Source organism: Rhinopithecus roxellana, chromosome 4, assembly GCF_007565055.1.
Source record: "Rhinopithecus roxellana isolate Shanxi Qingling chromosome 4, ASM756505v1, whole genome shotgun sequence".
NCBI classification, from domain to species: domain Eukaryota; kingdom Metazoa; phylum Chordata; class Mammalia; order Primates; family Cercopithecidae; genus Rhinopithecus; species Rhinopithecus roxellana.
In genome coordinates, this window is record NC_044552.1 from 8282277 (window position 1) to 8297723 (window position 15447).

The following is a 15447-nucleotide window of genomic DNA, read 5'->3' on the forward strand; positions in this document are numbered from 1 at the left end:
CATCTATGTAACAAAGAAAATAAAACATAAAACAATACGTATTCTCTACTAGTACATACATACGTGTGTATGTATGCATGTATGTATGTAAATATGTACGAGTGAATGTAATGCATCAACAAATATCTGGTGGATACATACCAAACTGAAAATAGGGCTTGCTTCTGAGAAGAGCACTAGTTTGAGAGTGTTGGTCAAAAGGGACTTTGCTTTATCTACAATGTTTTCAGTTTTATATAATGAATATAATTATGTATTACTCACGTAATAAAATTTTTTAAATCTAACAACTTCTATACCTAACTTGCCTAAAACGTCCCTAAAATCCCAAGAAACTTTCATCTTAAATGTCAGGATATGAAAGATATTTCATTTTAAATGCCAGGATATCTTTCAATCCTATTTTTCAAACAAAAATATTGGTATACAATGAAAAAGTTAAATAAATTCTTGATTTAAAAAAGCAGGGCACAAATATATTATGGAATATAATAGGAAATAACTATATTCCTTGTATGCAGCTATAAGTTATTCATTTTCACTGCCATACAGAATTCCAAGTATGAATATACCACAATTTATTTATCCATTCTGTGGCCAACAACATTTCTTTGTTTTCAGTCCTTTACAATCACAAACACTGCTCCTGTTCTTGTCCACAACCCCTAGCACACACATGCAATTAAGAGTTTCTCCATGATCCATGGGTAAAACCAGAATTGCTCAGCCCTATGGTATGGACCTGTTCAACTTGACTAGATAGTGCTAAATTATTTTTCCAAATTAGTTGTACCAATGTATATTTCAGTTACTCCATATCCTCAGAGGCAGGTGATATCCCTTTTTTTTTTTTTTTTTTTGCCAATCTAGTGGGTAAGAGATATTATCTATCTGATTAATTTATAAATCCTTGGCAATTAATGTGATTAAGTTTCTCTTCACATATTATTAACCATTAGGGTTTCTACTTCTAGGAAATGCTTAAGTCCTTTATTCATTTTTCTACTGGGTTGTCTTTTTACTTAAGTCACAGGGTTTTTAAAAAATATATAGTCTAGATATTAATCTTTTTACAATTATATGAAGTTATATATTGTTTTAACAAGTATCCCAGTTTGTTCTTTAGTTTTCACTCTCCTTAGGGTGTCTTGCTGAACAACAGCTAGCTGAAAGAGTACATTAAGATCTTTATTTTCATGGTGATTTATGAGGCTAATATATGCAGGCATTTAAAGAAGTGGGATAGGGTGCTTGAAATAAATAACACATGTGGATCTGCCACTGTGAACAGTGGTGAACATGATCAATTAGACATAAGGAAAGATCCCAAATGAAGTGGAGAAAGCAATACTGCCGAGATGACTTGAAGGTGAGTAAAAGATACAAAACTACAAGGATGAAGGGGAATAGAAGAGTCATCAGTAGACAGAAAACACTGATACACAACATAAAAGTGCCTGCAAATGGGCATTCCAATAAAAAGTGATGTTATCTGCCCTGTGTATTTCCTGACAGAAAGCAAATGATAGCCTGTAGTCCTAGTGACTCAGGAGGCTGAGTTGGGAGGATCACTGGAGCTCAGAAGTTCAAGGGTACAATGAGGTATGAGTGTGCCACTGCACTCCAGCCTGGGCAGCAGAGCCAGACCCTATCTCTAAAATGGAAAAAGAAAAAAAAAAGCAAGCATATCATAAAGGTTAAGTGTGAAGAGACACAAAGAGCTATGGGTAGAAAAACAGAAAAAAAATAGAATAAGGATAAGGGAAGAATTAGTTTTAATAATATGTTCATTCTATCAGTTTGCACAGTTAGATCGAGGTTGGCAAACTACAATCCACAAATCTGGCCCACCCACCTATTTTGTAAGCATGTAGGCTAAGAATAGTTTTCACATTTTTAAAGTGATTTTTTAAAATTCAGAGAATAACATTATATGATACATGAAAATTGTATGAAATTCTGATTGTAGTGTTCATCAATAATGTTTTCTTGAAATACAGCTGCACTCATTTCTGACATTGAATTATCTTTTGCATTCCAAGAATAGCAATTCCTAAGGTTCTGGTGTAGTCCTCATCTTATTCAGCAACAAGATTCCACTGACCTCTGCAAATAAGCTGTGCACACCTTTTATTCTATTTTCTGCAGTAACTTGGATCAAATATGAACTAGTTGTTCTTGAAAGTTTGGTAGAATTCTCCTGTAAACCCCTTTGGGCCTGGAGTTTTTTTGGAAGAAGGGTCTTTAATATTGCAATTGGCAAAAATAATTATTTTCCTATTCATATTTCCTATTTCCATTTATGTCACTTTTGACATTTTATATTTAGGTACGGCTGTTCATAAAACTATTTTATTTTTATAATTCTCTACCTTCATTACTGAGATTTAGTTATTTCTTCTATTATGCTCTGTATTTTACTCTTTTGCCTTAATCCTTTTTTCTTAGTTTGCCAGCAGTCTATTCATCTTATCTCTACAAAGAACCAGTTTTTTGTTAATCTTTCATAAACCTGACTTACAAAGCTTAATAGTATTTCTCCACACCAATAAAACTAAACAATGTAATCAAAAGATATTCATGCACAATAGCCGTAACAGGTGTTTAGGAATTAACTTAATAAAAAATATACAAACTTCCTATCGAGAAAAGCATTTTTAAACTCTAATAAGAGACATAAAAGATGATCTCAATAAATGCAGATACACTACATGTTCCTGGGTGATATATGCCAATTCTTCCCAAATCATCCTCTATATTCAGTTAAATCCTAATAAAAATCATTATCATACTTTTTGAGCGATCCACAGACACAGTCTAAAATTTATATGAAAGAATAAAGCTCCATCAGTAACTATAAACTTTGAGAAAGGAAAGCAACAAGAGGGACCTATTCCTGACAGATATTAAGATATACCACAAAACTACTGGGATAAAAAAAAGTGACCCTTCCATAAGAACAGACAAAAAAAACCCAACGAATCAGAATAGAGTTCAGAGACAGATCCCTGTACTTTGAGAATGTAATACACAATAAAGGTGGCACTACAAATCAATAAGGAAATGATTTTTTTTTAGTGTATGGTATGATAAAAACTGATTTACTATATGGCAGTGGGGGAAAAAAACACATAGAATCCTATCCAATACCTAAAACAAAGGTAGACTCTACATGGAGGATAAATTATGGCCTGAATGCCCGATGCCTTTTTTGTAAATGGAAATAAAGTTTTACTGAAACAGGCCATGCGCATTCATCCACATATGTCTATGGCTGCTTTTGCACTACCTTGGCAGAACTGAATAATGTGACAGAGACCAGTAGCCTGCGAAACCTAAGATATTTATTCCTTGGCCCATTACAAAAATGTTTGCCAATTCCTGCTACAGGCGAATTAAAGACCTTAATACAAAAGGAAAAACTGTAAAATTAACGGAAGAAAATATATCAGAATATCTTTTGGCACTGGTATGGGGGATAACTTCTTTAATAAAATCTTTATGAACCGTAAGGCAAAAACTCTTTAAGTTGATCACATCAAAATCAAGGATTTCTGCTCTGTAAATTATATCATGGATGAAGGTAACTGATAAAAGACTGAGATAAATTATTTGCAAAGTCCAAAACCAGAGGTCAATATCTCTAATATATAAAAATATCTGTAATTTAAAAAGGAAACAAGAATACCAAAAGAAAACCACAGAATGTAAAGGAGTAATCTATAGAACAGAAAACCTAAATACATAATAAACATAGGAAGAGATGCTCAAACTCATTAATAATCACAGAAATGCAAATTAAACCAACAATGAGAACTTACTTTACACCTTTAGACTGGCTAAAATTAAACAGCTAAAATTAGACATTATAAATAAGTTTCTCCCAATTCTGGTATTAACTAAAAATACTATATGAAAAATCACTCTGGTTTCAAAATAAAATCTAAGTAGCAGCAAAATATAATGAATATGTAACTGTATTCAGTCAGCAGCATCTTATTGAATATAGATATTTGGCAATCAATAACTGAACTGAAGATACAGCTACGAGTGCACTAGTATTCACAACTTGTATTAAGAAAATAAATATCACTACTCACATTGGCTAGTTTTCCTAACTCACCTGTTTGCAGGTCAGATAATTAGCCAGAAAAAATTACATGTTTTATTGCTAATACACACACAAATTTTTACTTGAAATTGTGTCAGACTTACATTTTTAAGGATTTAAAAATATAACACTGCAGTTTCTAAAATCACTGGCTTACTTTATTCTTGACTGAATTGCAAATGGGTTACATATACACACATATCATCAGAGATAAATGGAAGAATTCAATTTCTCATGCTCTCTTTAAAGTCTTCCAATAATATATGCAAATAAATACATATATATATATATACACACACATACCACTTAAACTTCCAAACAAGCTGCTCCTTCTTCCTTCCTCCTCTGTTCATGGTTCCACAATTACAACAGTGGCCATGTCAAAAACTACTGGCAGCCCCTTTCATATCTCTTTGCCACCACAATTAATAACTAATTTAGATTTTTTGTCCTTTGTATAGTTCTTACATTAACTCCTTCCTTCCCAACCTACGGCCATTATTGTAGTTCAGAACCTGGCCTCAAGTATAGATTACAGTTAATGCCTCTTAATTCCTCTTCCTTCCTCTTTATTCTCTCTCCCTATCCCCTCTTCTTTATTTCCTTTCCTCCCTCTCTTCCTCTCTCACTCCTCCTCTCCATCCAACCTGTATGTTTTGAGTATAAATTATGTTCTAGGTACTGTTTTATTTTTGGGGATCGAGCAGCGAGGAAGACAGACCAGGTCCCTGCTCTTTCAGGGTTTTCTCTTGCTTCTATGCGTTAATTCTGTATTCAACTATAAAACAAAATTTACCACTGAACTGCTTTGTCCCTTGCCAACTGCATTCAAAAATATCCATTTGTTTTCCATGACCTGCAGGATAAAAGCCCAAACTTCCCAGATAGCTTTCCAAGGCCCTCTGGAATCTGGCTCCGTTCTACCTTTCCTATGTGCTTTAGCTAAACCTGAGCACCTGTTTAAAACCCTGTCTATGACAAAGCGTATGAGGTACCATTCATATCATCAAATTAAAGGTTGAATGCAGAAACAACAAAAGCAGTTATAAAAACTTAACACAAGATAACACAGAAAAAAACAGCAACGGAAGAATAAGAAAACAGACTCCTCCCCATTTCCCACAAGTAGTTTATGGTTGTCTTATTAGTGCCTAGGACATACCCAGGGACATGGGAGCAGGGCTTTCCTCTCAAGACAAAGGATATCAATCATTCTGGAAAGGGTAAAGAAGGGAATCCCTTGCATCATAAAGATAAGGTTGCCTTCTTATCTCTGAGGCAAGAATCAACTAGAAAGGAAGAAGAAACTGTCAGAGAGTCCCAAAACAAATCCAGTGGTAGCAGTGAGCTGACCCTGACATATGGGAATAGGCCAGATGTGAAGGGCAACAGACACTTGTACTGGCAGTCACAGAACTGATAGCAGCACAGAGAGGTACCCGGTTTCTGGCACAACCACACTAAGCAAGCAGATGTGGCACACTCCAGTCTCTACAGGGTGCACACCTAAGCTCTGCTCAACCAGCAGCTGCAGAAATTGTTACAGTAGGTAAGTTGTCAGCAGTGGGCCAGGACAGGGCTACCCCTATCCCCTAGGAATGTCAGGTGACCATCAGGTGATGGTCCGGCAGTTGTCACACTAAAATGATAACTGGTCACAGGCACCAGGGAGAGACAATTTTCCAAAGGATAAAAACACTTGAAACTGGTAACCAGTAGCTTCCAATAAAATCTCAGGAAATGGGTAAGTGGGCTCGAGCATGCGCATTAAGACAAAATGGTAGAGTATGAGTTTCGGGGGCATTCCACTAGAAAAGGGAAGAAAGCCTCAGATGAGCATGACTACAACTTCTTAAACACACTGTGCATGCTCGCCTCCCAAGTGTAAGGAGGGCACTGCACATGCAGGTGGCTCACCCTAAAGGAAGAATGAAGGAAAAGGGGTGCAAGACACTGGAAATGGGCCAGCAAGTTGTAGGACCAAAGTTTAATGGGACACTTGACCTCCAAAGTGCCCGCCTGGGTCTCTTCCAAGTGTACCTTCCTTTCTTTCTTGCTCTAAAGCTTTGAAATTCCACTCCTGCTCTGAAACTTGCCTCAGTCTCTTTTTCTGTCTTACACCCCTCAGTCAAATTATTTCTTCTGAGGAGGCAAGAATTGAGGCTGCTGCAGACCTGTATGGATTTGCTGCTGGTAACTTGGACACCTTCTGCTGATAACAAAACCGTAACTAATTCTTTGAAGTCAGGCTGGAGTTTGGGCCTAAGTACAGTGTTAAGCAGAGAAGGCCAGAGGGAATGAACCTGAAAACTTGTCTGAAAAAGCTCATGAGGCAGCACAGCAGGGAACCTGCAAAGCACTAGAGGACACTCTAGCACAGCTTATTTCTAGTAGGCCATAATAATGTGTGCATAAGAAGAAAGTGCAATTTTATTGTGTAGTCACAGGCAGATGACAGTAAGGACCTCAGGGCTATACTTTTGTTTATGATAATTATCACAGACATATTTTTATGCCTTTCCTTTTTCCTAGAAAGTGAGCAACTTTAAAGCAGAAACTATAATCACTGTGAATTTTCCCATTGAACTGCCTTGCCTCTTGGCAACTGTTATGAATTTTTCTGTTTCCCACAAAACCTTGTAAAAGGACTCTTCACATTGCAGAATTACAACTATCTGTTCAATGAATAAATCAGTTCATCTTTATCTTCTAGGTGGAGTGTGTTAAGTGTTGACAAATAATCTACATAAAATATCTCACTAATGTTACATGTATAATAAGAATACAGCTACCAAAATGGTAAGTGCATACAAACTTACATCCTCAGACAAAACAAAATCAACTTACTGGTAATCATCGCTCCAGTTACAGAAGCCAGAAATCCAATGCTGACTGCAATGACAGAGATGACTCTTCCCTGCCTATGCCTCTGCAGCATCACAAACATCAACACTCCTGCAGCACCATGGACAAACAGAGAAGAGAAGAGAGCCCAGAGGAAGATCCAGTACCACATCTCTGAAAGGAAAAGCAAAGTGTTAATAATCATCTGTTGAAATACAACTTAGAAAATTCAGTTTAACAAATAGTGAGCACCTATGACTTGGGAGGTTACACAACATAATACATAGAAAAATGCCTCACACCATGCCTGACACAAGCAGCACTGAATACATTATAAGGTTTACCATCATCGCTGACGCCTGATGGGGAAATAATTCCTCCCATGGCTTCGAAAGGTTAACACTATATTCTAATTTTTTCTAAATGTCCCTATTATATAGCTATCATCCATCAATTTTATATTAAGCCTCTGATATATGTGTAAACTTCTTAGAATAAAATATAAAAATTAATTCCTATTTGAAATAGAATCTTTTGTTTTCTACCCTAAATAAGTGTTAAGAATGTTTTTAACTACCTTCTAACTCTAATTCAAATCATTCCAGATATCAGTCAATTATTTTTACCTTTTATTTTTAAGAATTTCAGGCATTTTCTCCTTGTGGCCCTGAACTTGGTATACTAAAAATTCAGTTAGATTAAAAAAAAAATCATTTGCCTCTAGTCATCTTAATGTTCCTTACCCAGAACTTTTCAAGCTCCAGTATTATCTCCCCAGTGTGACCTCAATCGACTGTTCACTGACATCTCGGCTTAGAGACCGTGGACAAGCGCACTTTTCATTCGTTCTCCCACACTCATTCCCTTTCCTTCTGGCCACCTGACTGCCTCCCAGTCACTCCATATAGTTTCCACAGATGTCCCTGCACTGACTCCTTCTCCCTGACCATACTGTAGTGAGGTATGAAAGAAAGGCAAGGGATCCAAGCTGGGCCAATCGTCCCCTTCCCCTGGGACTTCTGGATCGGGGCCAACTGAGCATCCTTGCTCTTCAGGTAGCTGAAGCTGAAAGGCTCAAGATTTGTGAAGTTACTTCATCATTGCATGATGAAAGCCACAGTAGAAGAAGGGAAAAGATCCATCAAAGACAAGAGAGAATCAAGTCCCTTAATGAGTTATTTCTAAGGCCCTGACACATTACATCCTTAGATTCAATGTCACATCCCAGTTCCCTTGTAATAAAATCCCTCTTTTTACTTAAACTATTCAGGTAAGGATTCTCTCACTTATACCTGAAAGAGCTGACTCTAAAATATTTAGATGTTACCTTGAGGGTCATCCTTGATATGCAAACATTCCATAATACAAAGTCTCTCATCTGTGATTTGGGCTAGGTAGTCACTATCAATTGTAAAAGAAAAGTCAATAAAATAGTCATTAATAGAATTAAAATGGATGAATCAAAACCTATGTATCCAAATATCATTAAATATGGATATATACTATTGGTAGGAATGTAAAATGATACAGCTGCTGTGGAAAATAGTATGGAGGCTCCTCAAGAAGTTAAAAACAAAACTACCATATGATCCAACAATTCCCCTTTCTGGGTATATACCCAAAAGAACCAAAAGCAGAATCTCAAAGAGATATTGGCACACCCATGTTTATCAGTATTATTCACAATAGCCAAGAGGTGACAGCAACTCAAGAGTCCCTGAATGGATAAACACAGTACACATATAATGGAAAAATTACTGAGTTTTAAAAGGGAAGGAAGGAAATCCTGTCACATGCTACAACATGAATGAACCTTGAGGACATTATGCTAAGTGAAATAAACCATCACAAATGAATACCATATGATTTTTTTTTTTTTTTTTTTTTTTTTTTTTGAGGCAGAGTCTTGCTCCATCACCCAGGCTGGAGTGCGGTGGCGTGACCATAGCTCACTGCAGCCTCCATCTCCTGGGACCAAGTGATCCTCCTGTCTCAGTCTTCCCAGTAGCTACAACTACGCATGTGGGCCATAAAAATATTTTTTGTAGAGACAGGATCTGCCTGTGTTGCCCAGACTGGTCTAGAACTCCTGGCCTCAAGTAATTCTCCTGCCTCAGCCTCGCAAAGTGCTGGGATTACAGGCGAGAACCACCACACCTGGCCTCAAGTTGTAACCTTTAAAGTCAACCAGTAACCATAACCAGTGAAGTGGCTTTCTACTGGTGTCTAAATGGGAGTCGTTTCCGGGACTATGCCTTTAACTTGTGGGATTGGATGCTAACAACACCAGGTGATGTCAGAACTGAATTGAACTGTAGGACACCCAGTTGGTATCCTAAATTACTTGGTGTGGGAAAAAAAACCACACATCACTTGTCACAGAAGTGATCTGTGTGAGGGTGGAGAAAACAGTGAGCGCCTTTTTTGGGGTGGAGGGGGGCCTGGAATGGAGTGATCTCAGCTCACTGCAACCTCCACCTCCTGGGTTCAAGCGATTCTCCTGCCTCAGCCTCCCAAGTAGCTGGGATTACAGGTGCCCGTCACCATGCCTGGCTAATTTTTGTATTTTTAGTAGAGACAGGGTTTCACCATGTTAGCTAGGCTGGTCTCGAACTCCTGACCTCAGGTGATTCGCCCGCCTCAGCCTCCCAAATTGCTAGGATTATAGGTGTCAGCCACCACGCCCAGCCAACAGTGAGTGTGTTTCATCAGATATGTTTTTACCAATTTTTTAAAAAAGGTAAAAAATTTAAAAGCATGGATATAAATTTGAAAAATAATTAGGTCAAGACCATAAATGACTAAGAATTTTAAAACAAAACAAAAACTCCCTAAAAAGGAAGCAGGGTATGGTTATTAAAAAGCAACATGAGCGATCTTTGTGGTAATGGATTTCTTCTTTGACTATAGTGGTGGATATACATGTAAGTGATACAATTGTACAGAAGTAAATACACATAGAGAAGAGTACAAGTGTACATGAAACACTAGCAAAACCTGGATAAGGTTGGTGGATTGCATCAATGTCAAGATCCTGGTTGATACATTATACTGTGGATTTCTGAGATGTTCCTACTGGGCAAACTGGATAAAGAGTACAAAAGCTCTCTATGTGTTGGTTCTTACAACTGTGACTCTTATAATCTCAAAATAAAAAGTTTAATTTTAAAAATCGAAAGAGGGAATAGAAAGATTTTTTTAAAAATCAGCTTAACCCTGCCAAATTCTTAAGAACTGGCACATAGAATGGACTCAGGCAATTTGAAATTATTTCAAAGAAGAGACATCTGATATATTTTACAGTGTGTGTTAAGCTACCATGCATGCTTCTCAATGGCATAAGAGATAGAAGCTAGTGATTATGGAAAAATAGACATGTTTGCCTTTTAGAGGCTTTTCTCTTCCAGCATTCAGGGAAACAGTATTTCAGACCATCGCTCTCAAACAAATGGCTTCAATTTATAATAAATACATTAAAATTTAAAAACCCCAACTTGCTCAGAAGATATTTGCATATTGAAAGATACAGTTTTCCTAAGTGAACCTAATAAAGTGAGAATATAAGGGAGTATAACATGGGGGTGTATATTTTCATCAAGGGAGCTCTTTTCTCAATTTACCCTGAGACAAGGAAAGGCTCTGCAACAACCACAGACTCTTCAATACAAAAGTCAACAATCCACCTTGTACCTCGAGCCCATTTAAAAAGTTCTTATAATACAATTAGAGGAAATAATTTATTGACTATATTTAACACTATGAACAGGAGATTATCCGACATTATAAAAAAGTAGTGTTGTTTGACTACTAAATATGTAGCTATGATCTTAACAATGAATCTACCTAATAGAAGGCAAAGTAAAATTTCAGTTTAATGTTTTATAAAAACCAAAGGCATAAAAATAATCACAAAATTAAAACAGAATCTCAAATGGTCCTCCAATGACCAGTCCAGGATTATTCCTTCATCAGACTCAACATCAACCAAGTACCCTAATGTCAGATTTACTTTTACATTTCTTTCTCTCTTTTAAAAAATCATACTCTTTATGATGGAAAAAATGGACTATCTTGAGAATATTTACAGTTATGTTAGGTTTTGTGTTATTACTATTATTTTGAATTACCTGACAGATCAACATAACCTCCTGAGTGAACAGGGCCTCTAAAGATTTTGATCAACTCTGGATAAGCAAGACTGTCTAAGGCCCAATCACTACTGGCAAATACATGAAACCTACTGGATTAGTTCAGGTGAAGAGAACTGCAGGATCCTAAGGACTAGAGCAAAAGCAGATGCCTAAGATCCTGGGAAGAAGAACACCTAGTAAAAAGACAGGAGTGGAATATCACAGCCTTTCCTTAAACTGTTGATGCTAAAGTGGACACCCGGAGGCTCACAGTTTTCTCTCTCCACCCATACCCCACCTCATCCAAGCTTCTAGCAAATGGGTAACAATGAAGGAAGCCAGAGAGACTTTGCTAGTGCTGAAAAAAATACAAAACAAACATTTAAAAAATGTAATACACAAAACAACAGAAACTTTGAAACATCTCATGCCTATAATCACCATAATTCTCTGGAAGGGAATATCCCTTCTTTCTGAACCTATCTCAGAAATTCCTTTTGTAACAATTCCCTACTCAAGACTATCCTATAATCCTCACCTTAGACTAATTTTGTCTGGATTGTTGCAGTGTGTTACTTTTTGGTGGGGTAAAAGGCAGCAGAGTTATAATCTGTTCCAGCCTCCAAACAATACTAGAAATAGCTCTGCTCCCAATCTGTAACTTTCATCAGCTCTGGTTGCCAAGTCACTAAAAAATTATCTTCTGTGCTTTTGTTTTTAATCCTTCGACAATATTATTTATGAGAAATGAATTTCTCTAGATGTCTAAAAAATACTGAGTAAAAACAAGTTAAAGAATGGTACGTATTGTATAATCCTATTTGTTTAAATGAGTACATTTTCCTATCTGTACAGAAAATGTATAATCAAATGGAAGAATACCTAACAATGGCTATCTTTTAGAGATATGAGATGAATGATACTATTTTATACATTCTTTACTATTTTAAACAACCCGTCTGAAATATTTTACACACATTTTTACTGCAAATATATTTTTAGAAATTAGTTTTTCATTCTTTTTTTTTTTTTTTTTTTTTTAAGAGATAGCGGTCTTGCTGTGTTGCCCAGGCTGAACTCAAACTCCTGGGCTCGAATGATTCTCCTGCCTCAGTCTCCTGAGTAGCTGGTACTACAGGCATGTACAACCATGCCTGGCTCTCATTCTATTCTATATCAAAGGAGAAGATGCTCTACTACACTAATGGTTAATACACTTGGGCTGCTCATGAGAATGACTGCATACCGGGTATACAGTAGAGACAGAAATCACTACTCTAGGATAAAGTTACATAAGAGGTATTTATTTAAAACTTCAAAAGTCATTAAAACAACAAAACCTATCTCATTAGACTAATTATTTTTTAATCCTCAAAAATACAGAGAATCCAACTTCTCTACTAAAAGTCATTAGCAAGTCAATACTGAACACTTACTGTATACTAAACATTCTAGAAATCAAGCTGAAAATACCATTTATATGTCATATATATTATTTCTTTATACCATCACCTTCTTTATAGAAATGCTCCATATAATATATTTAAATAATCTATGTCCAAATTGGGTTATTTCAAGCTTTTGGTTATACCAGCAAATCCAGTGTAGAACTTGCTCCCATTTTCTAACAGCAATGACTTCTGAATTTGGGGACATGTCCCACATAGGGGATTAGACTCTCAGAGAGATGATACATTTACAATTTGAAAAAGTGCTATATAGATCAAGGGGTAGCAACATATAGCCCATGAGCCACATCTAGCCTACCACCTGACTCTGCACAGTCTTTGAGAATGGTTTTTAGATTTGAAATGATTTTTTAAAATCAAGAAGCTGGGCACAGTAGCTCACTCCTGTAATCCCAGCAGTTTGAGAGACTGAGGCAGGAGGGCTGCTTGAGCCCAAGAGTTCAAGACCAGCATGAGGCCCTACCTCTACAAAAAAATTAAAAAATTAGCCAGGCATGGTGGTGTGTTCCTGTGGTCCTGTGGTCCTCACTACTCAGGAGGCTGAGACAGGAGAATCACTTGAGCCCAGGAGGTCAAGGCTGCAGCAGTGACCCATGACTACCACACCCCAGCTGGGTGACAGAGTGAAACCCCATCTCAAAAAAAAAAAAAAGAAAAAGAAAAAAATATATAAAGAACAATAATTTGTGACATGTAAAAATCAGAGGAAACTCAAATTTCAGTGTTCATAAAGTTTTATTGGAACAGATACACTCATTCATAGTAGTCTATGACTACTTTCAAGCTACAATGGCAGAGCTGAGTAATTGTGAGACTCTATGGCCCATGAAACCAAAAATATTAATATTTACTACATTTTCTATTTAAGTAAAATAAAATACTATTGCTAAAAGCAGAATACTGCATTTACAGAAAAAGTTTGCTGACTCCTGGGCTGGGCTTGGCTGTCCCATCCCCCATTGAAAATTACAGTCAAGGTAGTTTCATATATTATGAAGAGTTGGCACTTTGAGTGTTCAATTAATGATATTTCAATTACATATGTTCTAATTCTTCAGTTTCTACAGGGTACAGTATGCAGGTTATGCTATGGGGTACACAGCCCTGTGCAAGGGTGTGGGTTGTCAAGAAAGGTCCCAAGAAGAGTCATCACCACACATGCATTTTTAAAAAATTAACAAGATTTAAACAAATTAGATAATCATGTTGCAGGTGCAGTAAGAGTGGGGAGTGGGAGGCGGGACTTGGCTGTGTGCTGGAGTCACCTGGGAGAGCCTAAAATAAATGATGATGCCTTGATACCACCCGCAGACATTCTGATTTAATTGGTTTAGGATGTAGCTTTGGCACTGGAATTTTTGAAAGTTTCCCAATTTTAAACGTTTCTTATGCTCCTGTACAGCCAAGAATGAGAAACCACTGCTCTAAAACACAATGTTCAAATCATGAAATTGTATATAATAGAGAATATGAAATTGCAAGAACTCTGGGTTTGACTAAAACCAAAAAATATGGAAAGATGAGGCTGTAAATTACAGTGGTATGAATTTCTCTAGATGTCTAAAAAACACTGAGTAAAAACAAGTCAAAATTACTCTGGCTAGAGTAATTACTCTGGCTAGAGCCAGAGTAATTTTTGGTGAAGAAAGGGGAGAGGCTTATAGACCATACAGAATGAAGAATTTTGGTAAAAATTGAAGATTATGGGGACCCAATAAAGGCTTTAAATAAAGAAGTTATAGAATCATATCTCCTTTTAAAAAGATGACTCTGGTAGATATGGAAAAGTGGGACTGGATGGAGATGAGAGACTATAAGAATATTTCAAGAGTACAAAGAGATTAGCCAGGTGTGGTGGCATAAGCCCATAGTCCCAGCTACTCAGGAGGCTGATGCAGGAGGATTGCTTGAGCCCAGCAGTTTGAGGCTGCAGTGAGCTATGATCGTGCCACTGCACTCCAGCCTGGGCAATGGAGAGAGACCCTGTCACTATTTAAAAAAAAAAGTAATGATAATAAATGAGTAAATAATAACAATTTTAAAGAGTACAAAGATAAATTAAGGCCTGGATTTTTGTACTGGACTTGGGATTGAAAATAATTTGAGAAATATTTAGAACTTGCAGATGGCCTGGATGATAGAGATGAGGGAGATGTGATGTCTGGCCTCCCAGATTTCTGGTGTGAACACCTGGATAAATGATAATTCCATTAGGTTTGGGAGTATAAAAACGTATGTTTAGTCCATCTACCAAACAGTTCAAACGCTGGTGAGAAGCAAGCAGTAAAGAAACTAAAAGTAGGAAAATAACAAGTACAAAAATGTGAAGATTACCTGTACAATTACATAACTGACCATGTTCTAAAAATATCTAAATTTCTTTTTTTAATTATTTTAATTTTTTAATTTCTGGGGTACATATGCAGGATGTGCATGTTTGTTACATAGGTAAACGTGTGCCATGGTGGTTTGCTATACCTAACAACAACCCATCACCTAGGTATTAAGCCCAGCATGCATTAATTTCAGGTTTGTAGTGTCCCTGATTTTTTCCTAAATGCATGATTTTGTTGGAATTTAAAATCGATGATTACTAAAACAGTTCGGTTATTCTATTTAAATTTTAATATAAAAAGTTGCCAAAAATGTCACTCCCATCCAATGAGAAAAAGATAAAATTATAAAATCATAACTTTTCCTTAGCTCATTAGTGAGGTGAGGATGCAAAAGAGTGGGGGACATGTGTTACCCGGTAAAAGCACAAGAGCAGGCAGTGGGCAACATACAAGTGGGTAAGAAAAAATCAGCTACAATTTTTACAGATTGTTAAAGACCAAGCATGGGTTAACATATCAGCCTTGAGTTAATGACACAAGTGACAGACACAAATGCA

General features: G+C 36.7%; 1 protein-coding gene across 1 annotated transcript in view; it reads right to left on the minus strand.

Annotated features, from left to right (window-relative positions):
* The window catches only part of TMEM170B (transmembrane protein 170B), a 39738-nt gene that overhangs the window by 5918 nt on the left and 18373 nt on the right, over window positions 1–15447 (minus strand). The window contains exon 2 of the mRNA XM_010357148.2: window positions 6959–7129. Within this exon, the coding sequence (XP_010355450.1) occupies window positions 6959–7129 (171 nt within the window). The remainder of the gene's footprint in view (window positions 1–6958; window positions 7130–15447) is intronic.